At 43.3% G+C, this 25,504-nt stretch overlaps 1 protein-coding gene across 2 annotated transcripts; it reads right to left on the bottom strand.

Annotated features, from left to right (window-relative positions):
* Window positions 1-2,123: 2,123 nt before the first annotated feature.
* Actr5 (actin related protein 5) lies at window positions 2,124-23,656 on the bottom strand. Of its 2 annotated transcripts, XM_076851844.1 has the most exons (9): window positions 23,274-23,656; window positions 21,762-21,991; window positions 19,514-19,683; window positions 15,792-16,009; window positions 14,476-14,658; window positions 8,312-8,428; window positions 7,515-7,654; window positions 6,092-6,224; window positions 2,124-2,717 (listed from the first exon to the last, which is right to left on the bottom strand). In XM_076851844.1, the coding sequence occupies exons 1-9, from the start codon at window positions 23,646-23,648 to the stop codon at window positions 2,475-2,477; spliced, it is 1,809 nt and encodes a 602-aa protein (XP_076707959.1). In that variant the 5' UTR covers window positions 23,649-23,656; the 3' UTR covers window positions 2,124-2,474. The 2 variants fall into 2 exon arrangements, with proteins under 2 accessions (XP_076707959.1, XP_076707960.1); XM_076851845.1 differs by lacking the exon at window positions 7,515-7,654 and having other exon boundaries at window positions 2,579-2,717.
* Window positions 23,657-25,504: the final 1,848 nt, after the last annotated feature.

Here is a 25,504-nt window from a genome sequence, read left to right as displayed (position 1 = left end):
CAGGATTTCAGAAGAATCTGAACTTCCATTTTCAGTGCAGCATTGGTCACAACAGCCAAGACACAGAAGCAACTTAAATGTCTAACAGACGGACAGATAAAAACATGGTAAAGACATACTAACACTTTCCAGCTATAGAAAAGGAAATCTTGCCATTGGTGACCACAGGGAAGGACTTTGGGGACATTTAGTGAACCAAGCCAGTCACAGGACAAATCTGCATGGTTTGCTCCACTCTTATGAGGTATCTAAATCTAGCTCATAGAAGCAGAGAGTAGACCGTGACTGCTGGGGCTGGAGAGATGGGGAAGAGGGGAACTGTTCCAAGCCCCTTCCCCTCTGCTTCTCCGCTTTCCTGGGGGAAACCTCTGCTGATGTTCCGAGTTCTGCTATGCTGGGACTCCTCCAACTCATGGGCAAGTTGCTCCTTCCCCTGTGGCTAACTACTTCCTACCTGTCTCAGACTCACCCTTGGACTGAACCTGGCCATCTGTACTTGTTTCCAAGGACTGCTGTTCTAGCTACCACAGACTTGGGGCCCAAAACAACAGATACTTATTTATACTTGCACACTTTTGGAGGCCAAGGCCCCAAATCAAGCGTCACCATGGCCATATTCCCTGCAGTCCCCAGTAACCTTCAGATGCAACTCTGGGCCCTGGACACTTCAAGCTTAATCAAACACAACCTCTTCTCTTGAGGAACACATAACAGTGTAAAAGAAACCACCTGGGCCTAAAGCACAGCTAGGTGGTGATCGTCTGGCTGGTGGTTTGTGCAAGGGGCTGAGGAAACCCCTGGGGTACCAAAACTCCTGCCTAGTGTGCTGGGAAAGAATGAGGAAGGCTGCATGTGCAAAGCTGGTCATGGAAAGCCTGGCATGCTCAAAGAAAGACGAACCCGGACAGCTCAAGGCTCAGCCCCTTGGCCTGACCCTCACCACGGCCCCCGACTTTCCTGTGTATATCAGGGTATCGCCTGCCAGCCTGAGCACATCCAGCTTGCTAGCTTGTTTGGTCACAAAGTGCCTAAGTGAGAAAGACCTGCCCAGGGTCTTTCTCCATGAGGACAGGACCTCCAAGGCAGTCCTTTGACCCCACCACTGCCTTTCAGACTGGGGTTTTGTTACTGTTGCATTGTCTGTGGTGTGGGGATCCAACCAGGCCTTAAACATTCTAGGCAAGAGCTCTTCTACTGAACCCCAGCCTCAGCCCCTCTTGCCCAGCTAAGATCAGTCCTGCTTTCTTCACATCTATCCCAAGCCCACTCAAAATTCATGTTTCCTGCCATCTCATCAGTCCTTGGGCCCAGCCATGATGGCCAGTGGCTCACTGGACCATGCCTTGGAAGTTATTGGGTCCACTTGAGTCTCCTACCTCCTCCTCCACCACCACAGCTCCCTCCTGGTCTGAGTTTCTAAACCCTCGAGAGCTGGATCCAGGTTCTAAAGCAGCCTCATCAGCAGGCAGGCTGAGGCATCATGGAATCCAAATGCACAGGTTCTGTGACAACGATATTAGCAGCTCAGGAGCTTTCTGGGCTTAATTCTTGATGAGTTAGAACTCCCAACAAGCAATCTCCATAAAAGAGGGGTTATTTGTCCATTCACTATGTAACAAATGAGATGTCTCATTCTCCTACTAGAAGACTCACCAAAGCTCAGGGAAAGTGAGATTGTGGCAGGATAAAGGCTACAGGATCTACCTTTTTCAGTCGATTTCTTTCTTCAGAGACTTAAAAACATAAAGGAGCCAACAACTCACAGGGATAGAAATAAAATTTTTGTAGAAAGGTCTCATGTAGTAGAAAAGTCTCCAACAAACAAAGTATGAACAAAAGTTGAGCCACTAGCTCTATTTCCGTTCACTCAAAAGAGGGTACCCAAGCAGGTCCTTAGCTAGCAGAGTGACTTTGCACAAAGTGGTGGTGACCCTCTCCTTTCCTGTTTCTTATTTTAAGGGGAAATAAGAGGAGGCGGCAAATATTTCCAGCTCCTGAGATTTCACGGTGACCACTTGCTTCTTTAATATAAATATCAGCTTTTAATATATGAAGGACCTTCCCCTCTGGGCAATCACACAATTTCTGAATAAATACAGAAGGAAAAAATACATACACTGATAAAACTTCATAACTTTTTTTTTTTTTTTTTTAAACAAAAAAGGTATGAAAATGTAGTAAGAAATAAGTCTAGTGCTCTTTGTACACCCTGGCCTCCGTGTCTTCATTCACTGCTTGCTGGAAGCTGCCGACAAAACTTCGTACCAGCTTCCAGATGCCACATGGCCACTCAGACATTCCATGCTGCAGTAGCCCCCGGTAAACAAAACTCCGTACAAGATGATCCTGCTGCTCTTATGTCTGTTCTCCCCGGGAGAAATTCAGTTTGCAGCCAAATACATCTAGCACAGTCCCTGTCTCATCACACTGCCAAAGGCCATGTGTGCGGAGCCCTCTCTCTGGAGGGTCCTCTGCTAGGCCTGCTCGTTGGTTCCTGAGCCTTTGCCTGCTGCCTGGGATTCTGAGGTACGTGAGGCCTGCTTGGGCAGGCGAATGGGGACGTAGATGTTGGAGGCACAGTGCTCCTTGAAGTACTCTCCTCCCTTTTCTTCATAGTCCTTCCTGGTGATCCAGGCTTCATCGTCGTCCATGTGGTCCAAAGCCCAGTCACGAGCACCATACCAGGCATCCAGCACGGGGTTCGAGGCAAGCTGGACCTGAAATGAGATGCAATGCTCACTAGAAAGATGCCTCCAGCAGGCTCAGGCTCCCAGTGTAACTGCAGCAGGCTCAGCTACAGTCCCACAGTCCTGTGTGTCCTCAGAAACATGTACAGGAGGCCCCAACTTCCCCTACCTCTGCACCTTCCAAGCAAAGCTGAACTGAAGCACCCAGATTCTCCAAGAGTACACAAGATGACACAGGGCATGGGGCCCAACTCACAGAACAGGCAGTCCTTTACCAAGGCAAATCCTGCCACTCTGGGTCAGAGGGACCAGTTGGCCAGCCTCCTGCTTCACACTGTTGTCAATCACAAGCTGCCAGGACAGCGGTGAGGTGGACGCTGGTACAAGGCTGGCCACAGCAGTGAGAGAGTCGTGGGAAAAATGACTGCTGAGCAGGTAACCAGGGTGTTCTTTGTGATGCTGCCAATGCTCAGTTCCGATTGCTCATGTCAGAGTGTGGCTGGGGGTCGGCAGCTCTATGAGGGTCCTCAGCTAGCCTGACCTGACCATTTAGGGAAATAAACTGGGCCTCCTGATTTCTGGAACTGCCTGCCTCCATTCCCACCATCCTCTCTCCTCCTCTCTCCCCCAACCCCAGGAGTTCCATGATGCGGCAGTGTTTCAGAACTTCTGGAGGGCCAGGCCAGGCCACATGAAGGAGGATTAGCATGCACAGAGAGAGAAGGATGGGACAAGAGAAGTTTGGGCTCAGAGTCTGACTGCCCAGGCTGCCACAGAGGCAAGGAATTTGTGAAAAATAACATTTTTGTAAGATTGGACAAGAGCCTCTGCTGCTCTGGCTTAGGAAAAGCTGGTGAGAATGAGTACAGGGTGCTTGGTATTCTGTCTTGTAGAATACTGAATTAAGGGTAGCTATCATTATCACTAGTAAGAAATGTAGCAAGATCTACCGTTAATAGAATATTACAGCCATAAAAGGGATACTTTGATAAAGGAAAAACTATCATAACAGTTTGAAAGTGAAAAACACTATGTGAGTTACAAAACAAGCTATTAGTAGTGGTTTTTTTTTTTAAATAAAATAATACAAATGATAAGAAAATAACCTGAAAATATACATATAAGTAATTTTGTTCAGAGAAACTATCTAAAAAAACCTTTTTTTCTCTGCTTTTATTTTGTCTTATGAAAAAATCTGATATCTTAGTAATGTTTTAAAATATTTTGCTATTTAAGAATCCTTTCTCTTTCTCTCTTTTTTTTTTACAGTGCTGGGGATGGAACCCAAGGGCCTTACAGGCAAATGCCCTAATACTGAGCTACACCCCCAGATCCAGAAGTTATTTTTTTAAGGAAATATGTAAATACACATTTTGAAGTTCTCCATCTTCTAAAAATCACGCAGGGTCTAACAGTACTTATATTCGGGGCACTGCTGTACACATCATCTGCACTTAGAATTGATGGGCTAGTGACAGCATGACACACACTGGCTACATTAGCAATGCAAAAGGGAGTGGCGGAGGTGGGCAGAGTAGAGGGGGTGGACCATGACACCAGAACAGCTCTATACAAGGCTGGGGGAGAGCTGGCAGCCACATTCCTACAACCAGTGCTTACAAAGTAACCATAGGAAAGGCTCTGGGCTTGCCAAGCAAGAGATCTTTAAAATCCCATGAGGTTTTTCCCAATCACTTTACCATAGACGGGAAGCCAGCACTGAGTCAAGCCCCTGCTCACATTTCAGAATGCTGCCCTTATCTTCAGTGATGTTACCCCTTCTGTCCTCCTGCCTCTTGGGATGTCTCTCCTAAGTGTCTGTTGTGTTCTACTGCCCTCAAAGGCTACTGTGATTTAGCACTTGATCCTTGACTTCACCTTCTCTCCCCAACAGTGCCCTGGGCTCCCTGAGTGTACCCTGCTATCTTTCTCCTGAGCACTCACTCACTAGCTATGGCCAGCTCTTTCTGTGTGTCCCACTGGAAGCTTGACCCACCCTGGAAACAGAATGCAGTTTCCTCCCTTTCAAGCCTCTTCTTCCTCCCATAGTTCCTAGTCCAATGAACGTCCTATTTATCAAACTAGTGGCTCCACATAAAACTTGGGGAGTTGTCTTAAATCCCACTGCTCCCCCAAATCCACAATCAGTTCTGATCACTTCATCCCCTTATCTCCCTCAAGTCAATCCCCTTTCCTCTCCCTCTGGCAATGCCTTCTTATTTCCTGTGAAGCTACCAAGTGATAGTCTGTCAAGGGCTGGAAACACCTATCAAAAGGCAGACACTGTCCCTTCCCTGTTGGAGGTGAGTTTGGCAAAGGCTATAGACAGGGAAGGGTCCCTGGAGGAAATGACATATAAACCAGCAACCAAGAGAGAATAGCAATGAGCTGGGAAGAGTGTTCAATGTAAAGGGAACCATTAGATGCAAAGGGTCCAAGGTAGGAAAACAAGGCTTATCTGAAGAACAAACTACCTGCATCACAGATGAAGGCCGACCTTCTTAGTAGGATGCACAGGTCCTGCATCCTGTGGGCCTGCTGACTTCTCTTCCTCTCTGCCTGCATTCCTTTTTCGCAGCCATATGCTCCAGCCACACTGTTACTTCTCCTTCCCTCAATAAACTTTTGCCCCTGCACCTTTGGGCATGCTAGTCCTTCTCTTGGGAATGATCTTGCCAAGCTACCCCACACCACGTTACACAGACAGCAAACACATTGACATTCTTAAAAGAATCAGTTCCTTGGAGCCTTCCCTGAACACCAGTGGAAACTTCTAGGTGCCCATACTTGTCTGTCCATTCCACTCCAGGTTATTATGGCTCATTTACTTGACTGCCACCCTCAGATAGTGAATTCCTTGCAACTGCAGGCTGTGTCCAGGATATCTCAGCATTCCTACAGTGCCTGGTCCAGGATGGGGGCTCAGACTATATTACTTGATGATCAAGGATTTGGTAGGAAAATTGTGGGGCACTCATTTATATGACAGCCATAAAATATAGTACTTTAGAAGAATAATGACAGGGGAAAATGTTTATGATAGGTAAGGGAAATTCAGGTAACAAAGCAATACACATAAGTGCAGGAAATTTATGAAAGGCAATCTCCTTCAGGCAGGGAGAATGACTTATTCTCACCTGTGTTCTGACATCTTTGAATTTAATTATGTGCATGTCTTCCTTTTTCAATTTAAAAAAAAAAAAAACAGTATACAGAGAATTGTTTCTCGTTCTGCTTTAAAAATTAAACGTAGATTAAAGACCAGAATAAAAGTCACAAAAATGTCAATAGTGGATACTGCTGATGATAGAATTATACAGCCATTTTTCTCCCTTAACTTTTACTTTTGCAATCAGAAAATAATTAATGCTATTTTTCCAAACAGCAGCTTAAACAAACAGTACCTGGAAAGAAGACTGAAAGGGTCTCATCTCCAGCAGTTCCTTCTCCATTCTGGCTTTCATCCCAGGATACATCACATTCCCACCAGTGAGAAAAATGTTCTGGACCAGTCTCTCCTGAACTTCCTTTGGGTATCTAGGAGAGAAATGACCCTCCAATTTAAATGTTCCAAGAGACTAGAAATGTGGAAATGCAAGCTCCTGGTGAGAAACAGAAAACAGCTGCTTGAAAAGTTAAGATATATAAAACCAAAACTGTTATTTTTCATTCATGTCACTCTACAATGTCAGCCCAATGTTTCCAAAACCTTACTTTGAATGATCCACTCATATCTTTAACATGATTAAATCTTTTGTGCTTTTGTAATACGTTTTTCTAAAAATCAACTTTACTGAAGATTAATTTACATATTCTTTTATAAAGGCTAACAAATGTATGTACTCCCGTAGCCATCACTCCAATCAAGACATGGAACATTTCATCATCCCCAAAACTCCTCTCCCTGGGGTTGAGGACTCATCTCTCCATCTGTCCCTTTTTTTGTTGGTTCATTTTGTTTTCTTTTTGAGGCACGGTCTTGCTATGCAGCCCAGGCCTCAGCCAAATGAGCAGCTGGGACTACAGGCAAGCACCCCAACACCTGTTTTTTTTGAGAGGTGTGGGTGTTTTTGTTTTTTAATAACCTCTTTTTGTTATTCACTTTTGATTACTTCCCCACCCATCATTATAAGACATATAGCTCAAAGCACTCAGAGTAACGGCAGAAGTGCTTTTCCATTTTTTCATTGCGGGTGCACTTTTCCATCCTGTTATACCAAAAACAGCCTGCAAACTACAAATTACATTCCCTACTTGTGCAACTTGAGTCATGGAAGCTCACACTGCAGGAAAACGCCTTTGGAAGTGGGTAGAAGGAGGCCCACTTTGGAAATGTAAACTCTAGTATAAATACAATGTCCACAGGGAGGAAAAAAATCCTTCATAGGTACTGCAATATTTTTGGGGTGATTTAAAATCTCCAGTCTTCAGGATTGTGAAGTTTCATATGAAAGCCAGTGCACATTACCACACTGCGCTGATCTAAAGGAGTTCTTCTAGCTCCTCACATGAGCTGAGAATTTACATGTTCAGAACACAATCACAGAGCCCATGCAGGCACAGGCATGTGACAGGCCTGTCACAGGTCTGGTGAAAGCACAGCAAGTGAACAACACCAAGAATAAAAGCACATTTCCCAGGGCTCAACCACCATCTCTCCAACTCAAAACCCAAGGAGGGCTACGGCTGTAGCTCAGTGGCAGAGTGCTTGCCTAGCATGTGTGAGGCACTAGGTTCGATCTTTAACACCACGTAAAAATAAATAAATGATAATTGAAAAAACAAAAGAAAGAAAATGGCTCAAGAAAACAAGTGTCACCATCTTACCTATCCAGAATGTACTGAAGCGTCTCCGCTATTCCCGCCTGCTCTTCTCCTATGAGCGAAGGCTGGAAAATAATTTCTGGAGCTCGGATTCTTTCTGTCCCAACAAACAGCTGATGATATGCTGCCAAGTTAAATACGGGCTTTAAAAACCCAAGGTTTAAGAGAGATTTTTAGGCCATGATGACAACCGTCCCAGTTGCCAGTATCCTCACCTGCACCTCTTATTCCAGTGTAGTTTCTGTCCTCTGTGCATGGCACAGCAGCAGCTCTCCAACTCTCCTGACATGAAGGTCCAGTTTTCTACTTTCTTTCAACCTCTGAACTACAATTCCTACACACTGCACTATGCCATGGTCCCTGAGTTGCAGGGAGCATGGCAGTGAAGAAAGGGTGGCATGAAAGGCCTAGCAGAGAAAACCACAGCTCCACCCAGGGCCTGCTTACGCAGTTCAGTCCCTGCACAAAAAGAACACTCCCTCCCGGGGGCCTCAGATGAGCCAGTTTATCCAGGTGTCACTGTAATGACAGAAATGTAGACCCTAAAGAGGATCCACTATGCCAACACTGGCTTAAATGTAGATGAAACCATCAAAAGCCAGTTTACAGACCTCCAGTTACTGGCCTATCCTTTCTCACAGACTGGTGCTGGAACCTCAGTCAGTGCTGGGGAGAAAAAAAACTCTGACATCTCTAAAAAGAAAAATTGGGACTTCAAAATACATGTATCACTAAGAAGCAAACTGGCCTTTGTGTCAACAGTTTCAGTGTACACAAGGACATGGAGGCAGGCGTCAAACCTGGACAGTGGTGACAGGTTTCTCCACTTCCGGTGCTTCCTCTGAAAACAAGGGCTCAAAATCATTCATGCTTTCCACATCTTCTAGAGATGGCTCCAGTGGCTCCAGGTCAGGGGTCTGAGGACGAAACAGAATAGCACAAACAAAAAAAATCAGAAACAGTATCTCCAGCAAGCCCATTCTATGAGTTCACTGTCACAAAAAAGAACTGGAATCTTGCCCAATGTTCCAAAAGCCTATGGCAAAATTATGAACATTTTTCTACGCTATTTGAACAAAAGAATACACATGAACAGATTGCAAAGCCAACAACGGGCTTTGCTTTCATTGTCTGCCTCTCCTACTTACACAAGCCTTGTCTCCTGCCTTCTCTGAAGCTTTCTAATAGCGCCAGCTTCAGGCTGACACCCCTGAAGATATGCTGCTTGCATCAGTCACACCATCATACACACAGCTATGGGGCAGCACAGTGTGATAGGGGGTGTCCTCCAAAGCATCTAGGCTACCAACAAAAGGTAATCAATCAATCAATCAATCAATCTACCTACCTACCTACCTACCTATTTATTTATTTATGGTACTATGGAGCTGTGCACAAGCTAGGCTAGTGCTCTACCACTGAGTTACATCCCCAGCCCTTTTTCTCAATTTTTAAATTCTGAGACAGAATGTCAGTAAGTTGCTTGAGGTTGGCCTTAAAACTTGTGAAACTCCTGCCTCAACCTCCTAAGTCACTAGGATCACCAGCATGCACAAGGCCTGGCTCAAATTAATAAATACATGTGCCGACATTAATGGGCTTAACAATTAGTCCCTTAACGGCAGGTCCCTCTGGACTGGAGATGTGAGCAAAGGCTTCCTATCTGTGAAGTCCTGCAGCACAAGCTTTTCTCTTCAATGACAATGACTTGAGTGGGGCCTGGGCGTGCTGACACCATTCCCAAAGGTGGGGTCATGGCACTTTTGTTTTCATTTTAACCTGGAGAAAAGGGTGGAGATAGTGGCCCTACAAGATGTCTTCAGACTTCTGTCATTCTGCCATGTTAAAGGCAGGTAAGTCTTCCTCCTCTAACCTCAAAGGATAGAAATTAGAGGAAGAAATATCTTGTTGCATCCCAGAGAAAAATGCTCTATCGATGTTGGTGGGTGCAGAGCAGGCTGACTTACAAGGTAGTGTCTGGGGAGGGCTCTAGCAAACCCAGTAACCAACAGCCACAAGAGCCTGCAAGAAGATTCCACACTTAATTTGTGTTCCAAGTCCCTCCTTATTCTCAGAATCTATGGAGTATGTGAATTACCAACACAATTCAGAGAACTTAAACATAATCCTCTACGTCCTGTGCACATATATTGCAAATGTAGACGAGCAAATTGGCAATGTCCCTCAATACTCCCCCCCCCCACACTCACACGCCCAAAATCACACGGCATATGTGGCAAACAAAATGCACAACAATGTGTTCCTGATTCTGTTCAATTTAAATGATTTGACCATGTATAAGGGGCATTTCCCAGGCTTGAGCGTAAATCCTACAAAGGAAAAATAATACGTCATCGGAGACCAAAGGACCAGATGAGAAACCTAGTTTACAAAGAGGTAATTCAGGGAGGACAGGAGGTAGGTTATGGACAAAGCCTCTGGGTCTCAGTGAAGGAGGTCATGGGTCAGCTCATGGGTCAGGAAGCTGTGGCTCAGGCAGAAGTAACTCACGTAAGTGGTGGAAACAAGGTAGGGGAGAGAACAGCTCAGCTCCAAAGCTTTGTTCTGCCTTTAGCTGAAATTCTATAAATTAGGAGTCTGAGTGTAAGGAAATCAACTAAGGCTTTAGGAATAGGAAAAGACCTAGCTTAAGGCCAGAGTGGATAATAAAAAAAGAGATGAGCAAGAAGTCTCACCTTCCTAGCAAGTCTAGCTGACCTAAATGACATGCTCCTTTGCCCAAGCAAGAGGAACATTCCATTTGACCACATAGTTTGTAATCTGTAAGATGCTGAGCAAGCCCTGTGAGTGCCTATGCCTACTCTGGAGCATTAACCCAGCTCTGAGAAATGACACAGGGGATCCCACAAAGATCAAAAGTGGATCACCCAAGTTCTCTTCCATTTGAGGCACCCAGGAACCAGGAAGCAGTATGATATAAAGAACAAGCTCCTGTTCAGAAAAATCCTTCTTTCCTTTCTTTTAAGCACTCATCTGGCCCCTTCAACAATTCAGTTGTATTAGTGGAATGGAGACACATAAATGCTGTGTATCTAAAATAATGACAGACAAAACTTGAGACCTCCCCCCCAATAGTAGCAAGTACTGGGGGGTTCCACTCTACTCCCCATGCCCCATAAAGAGGACCCTCCCCCACAAAAAAGAGGTAGTCTCAGCAGGAATTAAGGAGGACTCCAACAGAATCTGATGCAAATAATGTCAAGTGACTTCTCCAGCACAGTCATGACAGGAAGTGATGAACGCATGCAGCTTCCTTCCACCTTCACTCCCCGAAGTGTGGGCACCATGAACACATCTCATGGAAGCTCCTTCTTGGAAGCCAGTCACCCCTCACTGCAAGAGGCCCTGTCTGGAGCTGGGGTCAACAGTCTTTTCTGAACCCTGTCTTGGGAGCTGCCCCAGGCCAGATGCTAGACAGTTAAGTGAAAAACCCTCCAGGTGACTCTATCCCCCATTTTTCATGTCTTCCCAGCCCAGGCATCACAGAGCAGATCTGATCTACTCTTCCAGAATCCCTGACCCATTAAACCCACGAGGACAAATGAATGGTAGTTGTCTTACACTATTAAGTTTAAAGCAACAGATAAGTGAGCCATGCTTCAGTGGTGCAGGAATACAGAAAGCCCTAGACAGCCACTAGGAATCCTCCATTACCTCCCAGCTTCCTGGTGCAGTGCTCACAGCCATTGTCCCAGACCCTTCCAACACTCTCCTCTTCAGTCCCCTTCCTAGTATTAGTCCTGAGATTATTAGCAGATCCTTTTTGTTGCTTTAAAAACTGAACTTCCTACTTATTCTCCATTTGACCTCCTTTTCTTTTTTCTTGTCCTTTCATTCTTCCACCAAAGGATAAAGGTACCATCTTCCATCTGAGGTCAGGCCGACCCCTGTAATCTTAAAACTCTACGAACCTCTCTGATTTCCCTATTCTCTGCAGGTTTTGTCTCAAACAGAGAGCTGGCATTCCCAGCACTCTTCTCTCCCTCCCAGCAGAGTGTTCTCCTCAGCCGAGTCCTGGAAAGCTCTCTGTTCTGTGCTCTCCGCCCTTCCTTTGAGGCACTCAGAAGGACAGGAACCTTATATTTTTTGTCTTTTTAGGAACCTTATCTTAATCACCTCTGCTTTCCTGATGCCTGGCATACACTAGGTGGTAGCGCCCACATTCAAATTCCCCCAGAACAAAGACTATAAAATTTTGGGTTTCAAAAGACTTCTTCAGTTACAAGAAAAACAGCATCATTTACCTTTTTCCAGCTATATTCAAAGCACGTCACCTTACAAATAAAACTTATTAGCTTCACTAAAAGTGGTTTAAAAAATTTATTTATGCTAATTCATACAATTCAGAGAGGAACCAAGCTAGTAATTTCAATGCAAAGATGCACCCCACAGAGGAGAGTCCTGTTGGCTGACTACACCCCCGGCTCAGATTCTCCAGGGTCTCCACATGTACTATGTATTTCAGGAGGACTAACACAACTGTTCCTTTGGAACCAGATAGATTAACAGTCTGCCAGGGATTTCAGAAGCAGCAGCAGGGTTTCCTGGAATTTTCTTGAGCAGCGGAACAACAACAGGGACCAACTCTGATCCTGCTAGTAAAGCCAGAGAACTTTCTGTATTGGCCCCATTGTGTTTTCCAACAAATGATGACATTCTAAATCTGCACACACACACACACCCCCAATGCTGTGCCTGTGGCTGTGAAAAATAAGCATCTTCTACTTTAACTACTGCGTTAAGAATGCTAACAAAGCCTGTTCCTTACAACATTCTCACAGGAATAGTTTCAGAATACAAACAACTAGAACAGATTGGTCTGTAGGAAAAATGGATGCTGGGAAACAGTGTAAGTTTTAAATTCCCAGTTATATAAAGCCATTACTGCATAAGTGGAGTTTCACAGGAACTTCAATCCACCACCTATTCACTTCATTCAAAGTGAATTATATTGTCAGAAAATATTTTTTTGAAGGTAGAACTTGTTAACCAATCATAGCTAAATTTATCCCATGAATTTGACTGTAACTGACTCTAGTCACTAACAATCACCCTCAATAAATGCTGACTGACCATTAAAGCTTCAGTGACAGCAATTCAGTAAATTTGTTATATAGAGAAGGCTCTTTTGAAATACAACATTTCAAAATCTCCCCAGGTCCAAAGCATTCTGATGTGTGTCCCCAGAGCACAGAACAAAGATATATAGGGCACATAGGAAGAACCTGTGAATGAACAGAGGAGCACCTGAATCACAGCATGTAACACATGCAGAAAAAGGAATAAAGAAAAGGAAAACCCAGTTCCCCCAACTGCTCAGGAATCACATTTTCACAGCTGTTCATTTTTAACTTTTTAAATCTGAAACTCCTCACCTGCATGTGGTTTTGGGGCACCTCTCTAATATAAAGATACTTATGTCCCACTGATATGCTGAGCATGAGGAAGACTAAATATGGATGAACACTTAACAGAGACAACATGGATCTGGGTTGCATTAAACCACAGGTCAAATCTGGGGGAAGCAACAAAAAAGCACAGTGATTCAAGAGAAGCTGATCTGGGTGGAGGAATGAAGCCAAAGCCCTTCCTTCCCTAGATCGTAGTGACCAGAAAGGGGGATCCAGGAAGCCTAGGTCAGGATGTGCTCTATAAAGCAAGCATGCTCACGGCTGGCTCAGTCCTCAGTTGCAGCCTATCAACAGAGGGAGAGAATGCAAGTCCAAGAGCAAAAACTACAGTAAAGTAAGCTTCCTGCTGAGCCAAAGTTGGCTGTGACCTCACTAATGAGCACCACACCACATAGGGCATCAAATGGCACTGACTCAGATCTTCCTTCAGTACTGTTTCTAAAAACACAAGTAATCAAGAGTTTTTAAAAAGCTGATTGATTTAAAAACAAAAAACCAACAGCTACTCTCGTTAATCCTGCTCAAACATGTCATAAGATAATGAGTAAGTTCCTTTGTTTCGGAATTCTAGGGATGACAAATTCAGTTATATTGTATATATTTAATAGTACTCTATACCAGTTCTACAGACAGGAGACTCGGCCAGTGACTGCTGGGCTGAATTGATATAGGCTATCCCTTCCTTCACTATGTAGGCCCCAAGGTCAGGTCTGGGCTACCCAGGTCCTCAGCTCAGTTCTTCCACCTGCCCTTGTGGTCACACTAACACCTATTATTAACAGTCCACTGGCAGAGAACAGAAAGGAGCAAAAGGAAATTAAAGAGCTTATTCAGAGTTAGTCTTTAGTATCTAATTAAAAAATGATCTTGGCTGGGGTTATAGCTCAGCACATGCGAGACACTGAGTTTGATCCTCAGCACCACATAAAAATAAATGAATAAAATAAAGGCCTTGTGTCCATCTACAACTAAAAATATTTTTAAATCAACCTGTAAATGTTTTATCCAGCACATCTGCCAGTTATTGTAAAAAAAAAAATTCATAAACTTGGGCTGGGGTTGTGACTCAGAGGTAAAGCACTCACCTAGCATGCGTGAGGTGCTGGGTTCGATCCTTAGCACCACATAAAATAAATAAATAAAAGATGTGTCAGCCTATAACCTTTAAAAAAAAAATCCATAAACTATGTATAAAGCATGAGCCCTATTCTCAGTTGACATCAAGATGGAAAGAGGTAAATGAACAATCAACCATGATGTACTGTTAAATGACAAAGAAATAGGTTCAGGCTCAAGGAGCAACACAGAACTGGTGTGAATGTTCTTCGTCGTTCACATTCTGTTGCCCGTGGTGGGGTGAGATCCCTCTGCTCAGAACTTCACTGGTACAAATCTGCCATGGCTACCTCCATCCACGCACCTCACCAAGCTGCTCTCTCCCCCCAACACCTAGTCACAACGCCTTTGATACCAGCCTGAAGGCATTCCTCCCTCTCAGGAGGGCTGCTCTCCCTCTCAAGTCCTTCAGTCACCTCTGGCTTGCTGTCCACCACGTCCACCTCGAGGTTGACTTCTGCTTGAAGGATTTTCTGTTTCGCTTGCTCCACTGCTGCACTGAGCTTCTGTATGTAGGACTGCAGCTCTTCTGGGGAGTCCATGTTCAGCTCTATCAGAGCTTTGTGAAACTGATCCATCTGGCCATCCTCTAGAAGTTCCTGAAACCAGAACAGTCATATACACATAGTGCAATCACAAAAAGGAAGGAAAGAGAAGCAGCTTAAAAGCCAAGTAGAAAGAACTGCATCAGGAGGAGGTTCCCAGGGTTCCCCTAGCCTGCCTTCCACAGACTTACACTTCCAGCTCCCCCAAAAAAGGTTCAGATGGCTGCCCTCCTCCCCTACTGTTCTGGACTAGGATCAAAGCCTGGCTAGACTAAACTAATCTATAGTGACAGACGTCAGAAATGTTGTCATCTTTACGGGGTAGTTATTGGTGAAGAGGAGATATGAGGGAGGATGGTGATGCTATTTCTTGACTTGAGGGCAAATACATGGCACATATCACTTCAAGAAAATTCAACAAGATGCATACTTAAGATCTGAGCACATTGCATCATACATACTACACTTAAAAAGTTAAAAAAACAAATTGGCTGGGCACAGTGGCACATGCCTGTAATCCCAGTGACTTGGGAGTCTGAGGTAGGAGGATTACAAGTTTAAGGCAAACCTGGGCAAATCAGCAAGACCCTGTCTCAAAATAAAAAATACAAAAAAGGGCTGATGATGTAGCTCAGTGATAGAACATCCTTGGATTCAATCTCCAGTACCAAAATAAATAAACAAACTAACTAACTAAAGGAGATTATAAGGCCAAAAAAAAAAAAAAAAAATCAACGAAGCTGGTGTCAACAACTCTTTCAGAAACACCTATTGCCATACTAGACTCTGTATTAATGATCTCAGTTCTAATGATCCCCTTGGGCTCCTCCTTAACCCCAAGAGTGACTTACAATAATCAATTTCTTTTATTTTAAATACTGGATATTGTACCCCTGAGGTACTTAGCCACTGAGCCACATCTCCAGCTCTTTTTATTTATTTTTTAAATTTTACTTTTTAAATTCTGAGGGTCTCACTAAGTTGCTTGGGGCCTCATTAAATTGCTGAGGTTGACCTCAAACTTGTAATCCTCCTACCTCAGCCTTCCAAGTCACTGAAATTACAGGCGTGTATCATCATGTCAAGCTTAATCAATATACTTATGGCTAAGGAAAAATTCAGGAGAAAATTCCTTGGGACCACCTTCTTAAGTGAGGCCAGAGACCCATCCCAGCATCTGCTGTCACCTGAACATAGAGTAGTCGGTCCAGTCGCTCCTGATCGAGCTGCAGCTTCTCCTCTCGCCGCCGGGCATTGAGCTCCTGCAGCCGCCGTAGCTGCTGCTGCCGCCTCTCCTGCTTCTCCTCAGCAGTCAGAGTGCTGCCCAGGAGCTTGCTGGAAAACGGAAGCTGCATCTTGTGGACATTGTTCTCATAATAATCAGGGCACTGCCACTTTTGCAATTCTTTAAAGAAAGAATTTTAGAAGTCATGAAATGGAAACACTAACAACACAAAAATCAAAACACAAGGATTTCAGATGCAGGTTAAGACGGAGAAAACACCATCTGGCCAATCTCTGAATCCACTCAATCAACTACATGCTACAATAAAATGTGGACATATTGCCAGCAGACTTGTTCTAAAAGAACTGACAAGTGATGTTGTTCAAATAGAAATCATACCAGAAGGAAGCCTAGAACATCAGGAATGAAAGAACAACGATGGAAATTATGAAAATCTGGTTAAACCCAACACACTAATCTCCTCCTGAGTTCTTTAAATTAGGTTTGATAATTGAAAGTAAAAAAATCACATCACTGTCTGATGGGCTTCCAGCATATACAGATGGACACATGCAAGACAGCACCAGTGAGTCTAGTGTTAACATTTCTACATTCCATTTCAAGTATCAATTCTAAATAGGCCATGAAAAGTTAAATTTACAATAATCTCAAAACTGCTTAAAAAACACAGATACAGTAAAAAGGGAAAAAAAAAAACAGAAAAGTTAAAATGGAATTTAAAAATGTTCAAATAACCTAAAAGGCAAGAGAGAGAAACAAATAATAAATTTAGGGAACAACAATATTAAAAATATAAAATGGTGAACCTAAATCCAAATATGAATAATAAATTGTAAAAAAAATTGTAAAAAATCTGACACAGAGATTTTTTTCTTTTTGGTACTGGGATTGAACCCAGGGTGCTTTACCACCAAGCTACATCCCAACCCTTCTTATTTTGAGATAGGGACTGGCTAACTTGCAGTTGGCCAAGAACTCGAAATCCTTCTGTCTCAGCCTCCCTAATTGCTGGGATTACAGGCAAGCACCACTGTGCTTGGCTATAATGGACTTTTAAAAAATGATCTAACTATTAAGAAATTCATTTTGAAAACAGAAATATTGATAGGTTAAAAGTTAAAGGACAAAAAGACGTGCCATGCAAGCCCTAATCAAAAGAAAGCTGGCGTGGCTTTATTAATGCTCAAGCAGACTTCAAACACAATTGCCAAGGATAAAGAGGGACAATCCATAATGATAAAAGGTCAATTTGGCAAGAAGTTTGTTGTCTATGATCCCAGCAGCTCAGAAGGCTGAGGCAGGATGATCCCAAATGCAAAGCCAGCCTCAGCAACTTAACAAGACCCTGTCTCAAAATAAAAAATTATGAAGAAGGGTGGGGTTGTAGCTCAGTGGTAGAGTGCTCACCTAGCACATGTGAGGCACTGGGTTCAATCCTCAGCACTACATAAAAATACACATAATAAAGGTATTGAGTCCATCTACAACTAAAAAAAAAAAAAAAAAAAAAAATTGGGTTGGGGATATGGTTATTAATGCCCCTGGGTTCAATTCCCAGTACCACCCCCGCCCCCAAAAAAGTAACTTCTGCCAAAGTTGACCAGACCCTGGGTTATCAAACAAGCAAATTTAACCTATATTAGACAAAGAACTTTGATCATAACAGAATTAAGCTGGAAATATTATAGAAAGATAATAGGAAAATCTCCAAATGCTGTATATAAAGCAATCAATTGCTTAAAGAAATTTAATCAATTGCTTAAAGAAGCAGTCTTGAAGAAAACTGGAAAACATTATAATTCAATAAAAATGAAAATATATCAAAATTTGTGGGATACAGGTAAAAAGCAGTGCTGTGAGGGAAAACTGCAGAATTAAATGCTAGGCTTTTTTGTTTTGGTGGTGGTTGTTTTCAAAAGAACATTCTCATAACAATCTTAAGTTTCAAGAAGAAGAGGAAAATGAATCAAGCAGAAAAAAAAATAAATAGAAGAAACCAATGAGGTTACCTAAATAGTCCTGTGTCTATTAAAGAAATTGAATTCATAGTTAAATGCCTTTGTAAAAAGAAATCCTTAGACTCAATGGTTCTCCTGGAGAAGTCTACCAAACATTTAAAGAAAAAAACATAACATCAATTATTTACACCATCTTTCCAGAGAATAGTAAGAGGCAGAGCACTTTTCAACTCACTGAACAAGGCCAGTCATCACCTTAACACCAAAATAGCACAAGAAACCACATACCAATGTCCCCCATGAAACAGACACCAAAAAATCCCTCTCAAAATAGTAGCAAATCAAGTTCAGCTATACATACACAAAAAGAGTAATACACACGAACAAGTAGGTTTATCCAAAAAAACAAGAATGGTTCCACATTCAAACACAATCATTATAATCCCCCACATCAACAGTCTAAAGCAGAAACAATTCAACAGCTTTGAATCTTCTAAAGTTAAACATACATTTACCACGTACCTGTACATTAGTATGTACAGTAGCTCCAGCCACAACCTCCAAAAACTGGAAACAACCCAAATGACTATTCATGATGAAAGGATAAACAAACTGTGGTGCCTCCATATAATACAATACAGTTCCACAATAAAAAGGAAAGAACCACTGAGATCCTCAACAATTTGGATGAATCTCAATGGCATAACACTGAATGAAAGTTTCAAAAAGTTACATATCCTATTTATATAACATTTTTGAACAGATAAAAATTACAGTAACAAAGAACAGATGAGCAACTGCTTGGAATGGGAACAGAATATGACTTATAAAGAGAGTTTCTTGGGATAAAAGTATACACAATTGTGATAGTGGATCTACAGATGTGTTATAATTCACAGAACATACCCCCCAAAAAAGGTCAATTACAAAACAAGCTGATACCAGAACACCTTGAGAACAAAGAAGGAAAAGCAGAGAGAGCTGTGTCATCTGACAAGCACCTCTCTGGCCTGAGGGTGCTCCCAAATTCTTTGTCAGACTGTGTTTATGCTGCTTGGGACTGAACCCAGGGTCTCACATGATAAACAGGCACTCTACCATTGAGCTACAGCCCTAGTCCCATAGATTCTTTCTTTTTATATGTATTTTTCTAATTTCTTTTATCCCAGGAATAACAGTTACTTGAAGACACAGCCCTTAGCCACTACTGTACTCTACACTTAAAAATGATTAAGATAGTAAATTTTACGTTATGTGGTTTTCACCAAAATTAGTTTATTCTTTTAAAGACAGTGTTTGCCCTTCTGGAGCTTAGTAGTATTAGTCAACTGAAGTAAAGATCTTGAATGTCAACGAGAAAACCCATCCACACACTAGGTGTGGTAGTACATGCCTATAATCCCACTGAATTGGAAGGCTGAGGTGGGAGGTTCACAAACTAGGGCCAGCCCCAGCAACTTAGCAAGACCTTGTCTCAAAAAATAAAAAGGGCTGTGGATGTAGCTCAGTGGTAAAGAGCCCCTGTGTTTAATACCCAGTGCCAAAAAAAAAAAAAAAAATTTAAGAAAGTGAATACCAAAAGAAAAAGGGGGTGCTAAAAGAAATAAAGAGTAAAAACATAAGAAAGCAAGAATCTTAATAGCTTAGAACACTCCAAAGGTCACCAACATCCAAAAGCTGCAGCGGGCAAAGTCCTCTCCTTTACCTTCCCCGTAGTCCTCAGCAATGTAGCTGTGTTCATGCAGGATCTCCTCCATGCGGCTGAGAGTGATGGCCGCCAGGTGCCCCGGATACTTCAGTTGGAGGAGTCGCTGGAGGTAACCTGCTGCCTGGCTTCCTCCAAGATTGATGCGTTTGCAGTTTTTGGCATCTAGCCTACAATCAAGAAAATATATATTTTTTGGCAACACAGAGAAGAGATTATGAACTATCTTGGAAAATTTAATGAAGACAAAGAAACGGACAAAAAGTGGGGGTGGCATAAAACTTTACAGCTGCTGGGCACAGTGGCACACACCTGTAATTCCAGTGGCTCAGGAGGGTGAGACAAGAGGAGAGAAAGTTCAAAGCTAGCTGCAGCAACTTACCAAGATCCTAAGCAACTCAGCAAAACCCTGTTCCATAAGATAAAAAAGGCTGGGGATATGGCTCAGTGGTTAAGTGCCCATGGGTTTAATCCTTGATACCAAAAAAAACAAAACCCCTACAATTGCAAGAGACTCAAGTCCTCTTAGTTCAACCTCTTAACCAACACAGAAATTTCCACATCCAGACACCTGGCCATCTAACTTCTGGCCAGTCTCAGAAGGAAACAGGTTTAAGAAAAAAAACGCACACTCCAAAGTCAGACCTTTATGTGACTCATCATGTATTTCCCAAACTATGGTCCTGGAACCATATCCTAGAATTAGCTAGGAAAATGTTAAACATGCTGATTCCCAGGCCCATTCGTTCTTGGGTGGGCCTGGGAATCTATATTTTAACAAGCCCTTCCAGAACTCCTCCCCTACAAAATCCACTTCTACTAATGCAATTAGAGTAAATAACAAATCACCTATAGGCTTACTGGCATCTTCTAAGGGCCACATCTCTTTTACATGAACCAAAGGTTCATGCAGTACTGGGGATTGAACACCAGGGGCACTCTATCACTGAGCAACATCCCCAACCCTTTTTGGGGGGAGACAGGGTTGCTAAGCTGGCCTGAAACCTGGGATCCTCCGGCCTCAGCCTCCCAAGTTGGGATGTTACAGGTGTGTACCATCTCACATAACAACTTTAGGCTCCTAATGTAAGAAAGGGAGAGTAGCAGAGCATTGTGAATTTGTTGCATATCCAAACACTGCTGTTCAATCATACTTCACCAGGAGATGGCAGCACAAAACAGGCCATGCACCAATCTGAAAATTCCTTAGTTCTCAGATAAAATAATTTTCTCTCAATAGACAATACATGGTTTCTTTAATTTTTGCATATTCTGCTTAAACAAACTATAGAATTCCATACTTTGGAGAAGTTTGATAATGCCTTACTTCTGGTTTTACAGATTTTCATGGAAACTTCGAGAGTCTCACTATAGGTCTCATAAACTCAATGGCATTTGTTTGCCTTAAATATTCAGACTGCTTTACAATTTATAAAGTACCACCACCCATATCACTCATTTCATCAAGCCTGGAAAGTTATTTTTTTCCAATTTCACATGTGAGGAAACAAAGATGTTAAGTACCTTATCTTAGCAGGGTTGCAAACCCAGGCATTCAACTCCAAGGCCAAGGCTCTTTCCCTGTAGTGTCAACTCCTTACGCAATGTGAGAAGCATAAAGCTGGCCTAATCTCTTATAGAACAGTGAAAGAAAGCCAAACTAACAAGTGGGAATAGACAAACTATCTTTGTCTTTTATTCAACTCAGAAATTTTTAATAAATGCCTCTATCAGGTACTATAACCAAATAGAAAGGTACGAGTAGTGATCAAAGAGTTTAAAATTTTTTAAAAGTCTAAATTAAAAAGTATCTACATAACACAAAGTCTAATTAAAATTTTTTCAAATAATTTATTCAAAACATTTTTATTGAGTGCCTATTATCTACAGGTACTATGTTAACTATCTTCCCATTAGAATTATAAAATTCTAGAACTATGTTTAGACCTAAGAGACCATCTCCTCCAACTCCTTCCAGGAGGTCACAAAGGTCAGGCAAAGTGACGTGGTCATACAGTGATGTAGGTCAGAGCTAAGCCCAGCTCAGTTTATAGACTAGAGTCTAGTATATGCTCTTTCCAATCCAACTTTACAGTAAACACTAAATGTTTACTGAAAGCTGCTTTGGGCAAGGGAAAGCTGGGGATCAAACCCAGGGCCTCATACATGCTAGGCATAGCTCCCTACCATTGAGTCATCCTTGGTCCCTGAATGCTTCTTAAAATACCACTCAAAAGTCACAACCCACCTTCCTTCTAAGATGGGTAAAATATGTGTACACTGGTATCCAGATGAAATGATGAGCCCACAGGAAACTGAGTTCTTTGGCTTATTGTGGTAGAAGCTGAAGAGGCTGTCTATTCCATAGGCAACCTTGGGGATCCTATAGCACTCAAAAAGGAGTTCAGACATCATTTGGCGTGAATATAGTGGGTTGCACACAGCTTCTGTCAAAACTATGGGATGATCCACACAGCCCTAGTTTGAAAGAAAAGGGGGAAAAAATGAGTGATAACATAATACTCTTTAAAACATTAAAAAAAAAAATCTTAGTGCAGGGCAGAATTCATTTTTGATCCCTAATCAAAAACCTGACCAGTAACAAATATATATAAAAAAAAAAATCTTGGGCTGGGGTTGTGGCTCAGTAGTAAAATGTCTGGCATGTGCAAGGTTCTGGATTCGCTCCTCAGCACCACATAAAAGTAAATAAATAAAATAAAGGTATTGTGTCCAACTTAAATATGTGTGTGTGTGTGTGTGTGTGTATATCTCTTGCCTCTACTGGAAGTAGTTTTGGAAAATATGAAACTTAAGGTTATTAAATGAAAACTCATCCAAACTGTCAGTAAATGATGTTGACTAAATGATTATATCCAAAATACCTCTATCCAACTGGTTCTTTTCACATCCCCTGCTACTTATCTAAGTTGTCACCATCCCTCATCTGCTTTATTCCAAGTCTCCTAAGGGGTCTCCCCGTTTCCATGACAGTCCATTCTGCATCAGCTATAGTGATCCTTTTTAGATAAAAATTGTGTCCCTCCTCTGCTTAATGCCTTGCAACTGCTCCCCAATTCACTGAGAGGAAAAACCTATAAGGTGTGCGATTTGTCCCCACACTACTTCTCTGACATCCTCTTCCTGGTAGTACCTAATCCAGGTACTTGCCCCCTCACTGCGGCCGTCCTGGGATTAGGATTAAACCATACTCCTGACTCAGTGCCTTTTCACTGTCTATTCTCTCTAACTGGGATACTTTTCCCTCATATATTCACAGGGCATGCTCCCTCAATTATCTCCTTCAAGTCCTTGCTCAGACATACTTTCCCCAAGAGTCCCTACTCCAACCACACATTGAAAAAAATGTAACCTCCTCATCTTCTTCTATCACAGCACTGACGTCTATCTTTTCATACTAGTATTTTTCCACACTAGCTCCACTGGCACTAAGTTTTGTGCGATGTTCACAGTTGAATTCCAAATGCCTAAAATAAAATGCATGACACAGGGCTGGTGCACAGTACGTATTCACAAATAAATCAGGCACGAGCGTATATGCCCTAACGTATATTCTATGGGAAAAGAAAAGGCATTGTTCGATCACTACCCTAAAGCAGGGCACACACATTTTAAGTACTTAGCATGATCGACTAAGCAGAAGATAATCAGAGCCACTGGAAGCCTGACTCCCTCCGGAAAAGCTGCGTGAGCGGACAAGACCTCATCCTCCCTCACGCCCAGCCCACCCCGTTTGCACCTGTGAGGAGACGCCCAGGTGCTGGAAGCTGTAGTCCAGCAGCAGCTCCTGCAGCTCCAGGTTGACCGGCACGTTGCGGTCGAAAGGCGAGCGCAGCATCCAGCGGAGCGGCTCCAGGCTGCCCAGCGCGTTGCCCACCTGCGGGCCCGCTCCGCCTCGCGCCCCGCCGCGCCCGCGGGCGCACACCGCGCGGAACTGTAGGCGCGGCTCGGGGCCCGGATCCGGCCCGGGGCACGCCCAGCCGGCGCGGGCCTGGAACGACCCATTGTCCAGCACCAGCGGTAGGGGCAGCGGCCCGTGTGCCACGGGTCCGACCTCCAGCACCGGATCCGGCGCTGCTCTGGCGTCGCGGAACGGGAACACGTTGGCCGCCATCTTAGAGCGCGCCGTCCCCGCCCCTCGACGCAGCGTTCGCCCTGCCGCCGCTGCGAAGCCCCGCCCCCTACGTAAGGCCGTATGGCTTGCGCCCGAGAGGGCTTCAGAACAACCACCTCTCACAAAGCCAGGCCAATCTCTCTCCCTAACTCGCCCTTGGTGGTCAAGGTTATAAGCTTTCGGGGCCGCTAGGCCAAGCCCATTCTGGCCACGAATCCTGACGTTGGTTAACCTTGTCCCCAGCTCATAAGCGACCACGCCCCTTCGTTCTAAGCGGGGCTGCAGGCCAGGAAGCCCCGCCTCCAGCGCGTAATGCCGCCAGGCTCCGCCCTTTCCGGACTCTAGACTGCCTTTTTTTTTTTGGCTTTTGACTAGTCGCGCCCTCCTTGCCAGGAGAAGCTCCTTATCGTCTTGGGGTCCGCCTTCGCGTGCTTACCTTTCCCTAGCCCTGCAACTTGCTTAAAGGAGACCCTTTCCCTGTTACTATTCCCTCAGGCTGTCTAGGAAACTCAAACTCTGGAGTACTGACAATGTTTAACTATGGGACAAAAGCTCGCAATGCAGATGAGTCCATTTCGTGAAAAATTTTCAAGCCGTTCACTTATGATTGGTGCATTTCTCAGCATGTGTATGTTGTAATACAATACAAAACCAAAAAACTTTATAATGTCACCAGGTTCTAGCCAATAGGGGTGGTAGTGGAGTTGATGTGGTCCACTCCCACTTTTAGCCCTAAAAGCGTTGGGCACACTCTCCTTTCATTTTCCTCTTCACTAACTAAGGAGATAATAAGAATCAGAGCAGCTACCCTAAATGTACCAGCTCTGGAACACTCAGTTTTGAGGGACAAAGTCAAGATGATTATTCAAGAAAGCTAGACACTCTGAGCAAGATAGAAGATTCTGAACCTTTCTCAAGAATCGCTGTTAATGTTTCTGTACAGTTTTTCATTATATTAGGAGTTGCCCTTTATTTCACACACAGTCATGCATACATTGGAGCCCTCTTAATTGTATGAATACACTCTGATATTTGCAAGATGAAGTCACCTAACAGTGCGTTTCTCAGAATAGATCTCTATCATGAAGCGATGCATGACTGTACTTTTTACTAATGGAACCCCCCCAAACCCTCAAACAGTTGTCTAAATATCCCTCAATTATTTAACTCATTAAATGCCGTATCAGTTTCTGCTTCCTGAAGAAGTATCTTCCAAACAGTCCAGCTCCAACCTGGCCCTCTGCCCAGTGCCTGTAGCATAGCTCTCATCCTGGGGTCTTGCTTTTCCATCATCTCAGGATTTTCTTTTACTTGTGTATTGTGGTCCCCTCTCCTGTCTAATGTGTGCTTTTTCTTGGTGTACTCTCTTGCTTTGGAGTAGCAAATACAATAGTCTATGGAATGAATATAAGGGAGGGTATTAAGGATAACTTTTTGAGACCTTGAATGTCTTTAAGTGTCTTCTAACCCAGTGATAATAATGTTGAAGGTATGGCTGAATTCTAGTTTGGAAGTCATTTTCCTTTAGAATTGAAAGCACTTTCCATTTTTTCCTTATTTTTCAATGTTGCTGAGAAATGTGAAATTGACCTTTGACCTTTTATGTGAACATTTTCTTTCTCTGGAAGCCACTAGATGTTCTCTTTGCTTCCAGGGTCCTGAAATTTCATGATGTATTGGATCTGTTTTCTTCCATCATGCTAGGCAGTCAGTAGTTCCTGCTTAATACAGCAAGTCAAATGATGTAGATGCCTTCAATTCCTGATAATTCTATCTGTTTTCTATTCAGTCTTGCATTTTATTTGTGGTACCAGGGATTGAACCCGGGGGTGCTCAACCACTAAGCCACATCCCCA

The sequence above is a fragment of the Callospermophilus lateralis genome, chromosome 3 (genome assembly GCF_048772815.1).
Source record: "Callospermophilus lateralis isolate mCalLat2 chromosome 3, mCalLat2.hap1, whole genome shotgun sequence".
Classification (NCBI taxonomy): domain Eukaryota; kingdom Metazoa; phylum Chordata; class Mammalia; order Rodentia; family Sciuridae; genus Callospermophilus; species Callospermophilus lateralis.
This window is presented reverse-complemented; position numbering and strand designations above follow the sequence as displayed.

Coding starts and splice junctions, on each gene's coding strand:
- Actr5 (XM_076851844.1), bottom strand. CDS start 23,648: ATGGCGGCCAACGTGTTCCCGTTCCGCGACGCCAGAGCAGCGCCGGAT. Junction 8,429..14,475: donor TGGTGGACAGCAAGCCAGAG/GTGACTGAAGGA, acceptor TTTCGTCCTCAG/ACCCCTGACCTGGAGCCACT. Junction 6,225..7,514: donor CTTCAGTACATTCTGGATAG/GTAAGATGGTGA, acceptor TTTCTCTCCTAG/ATACCCAAAGGAAGTTCAGG.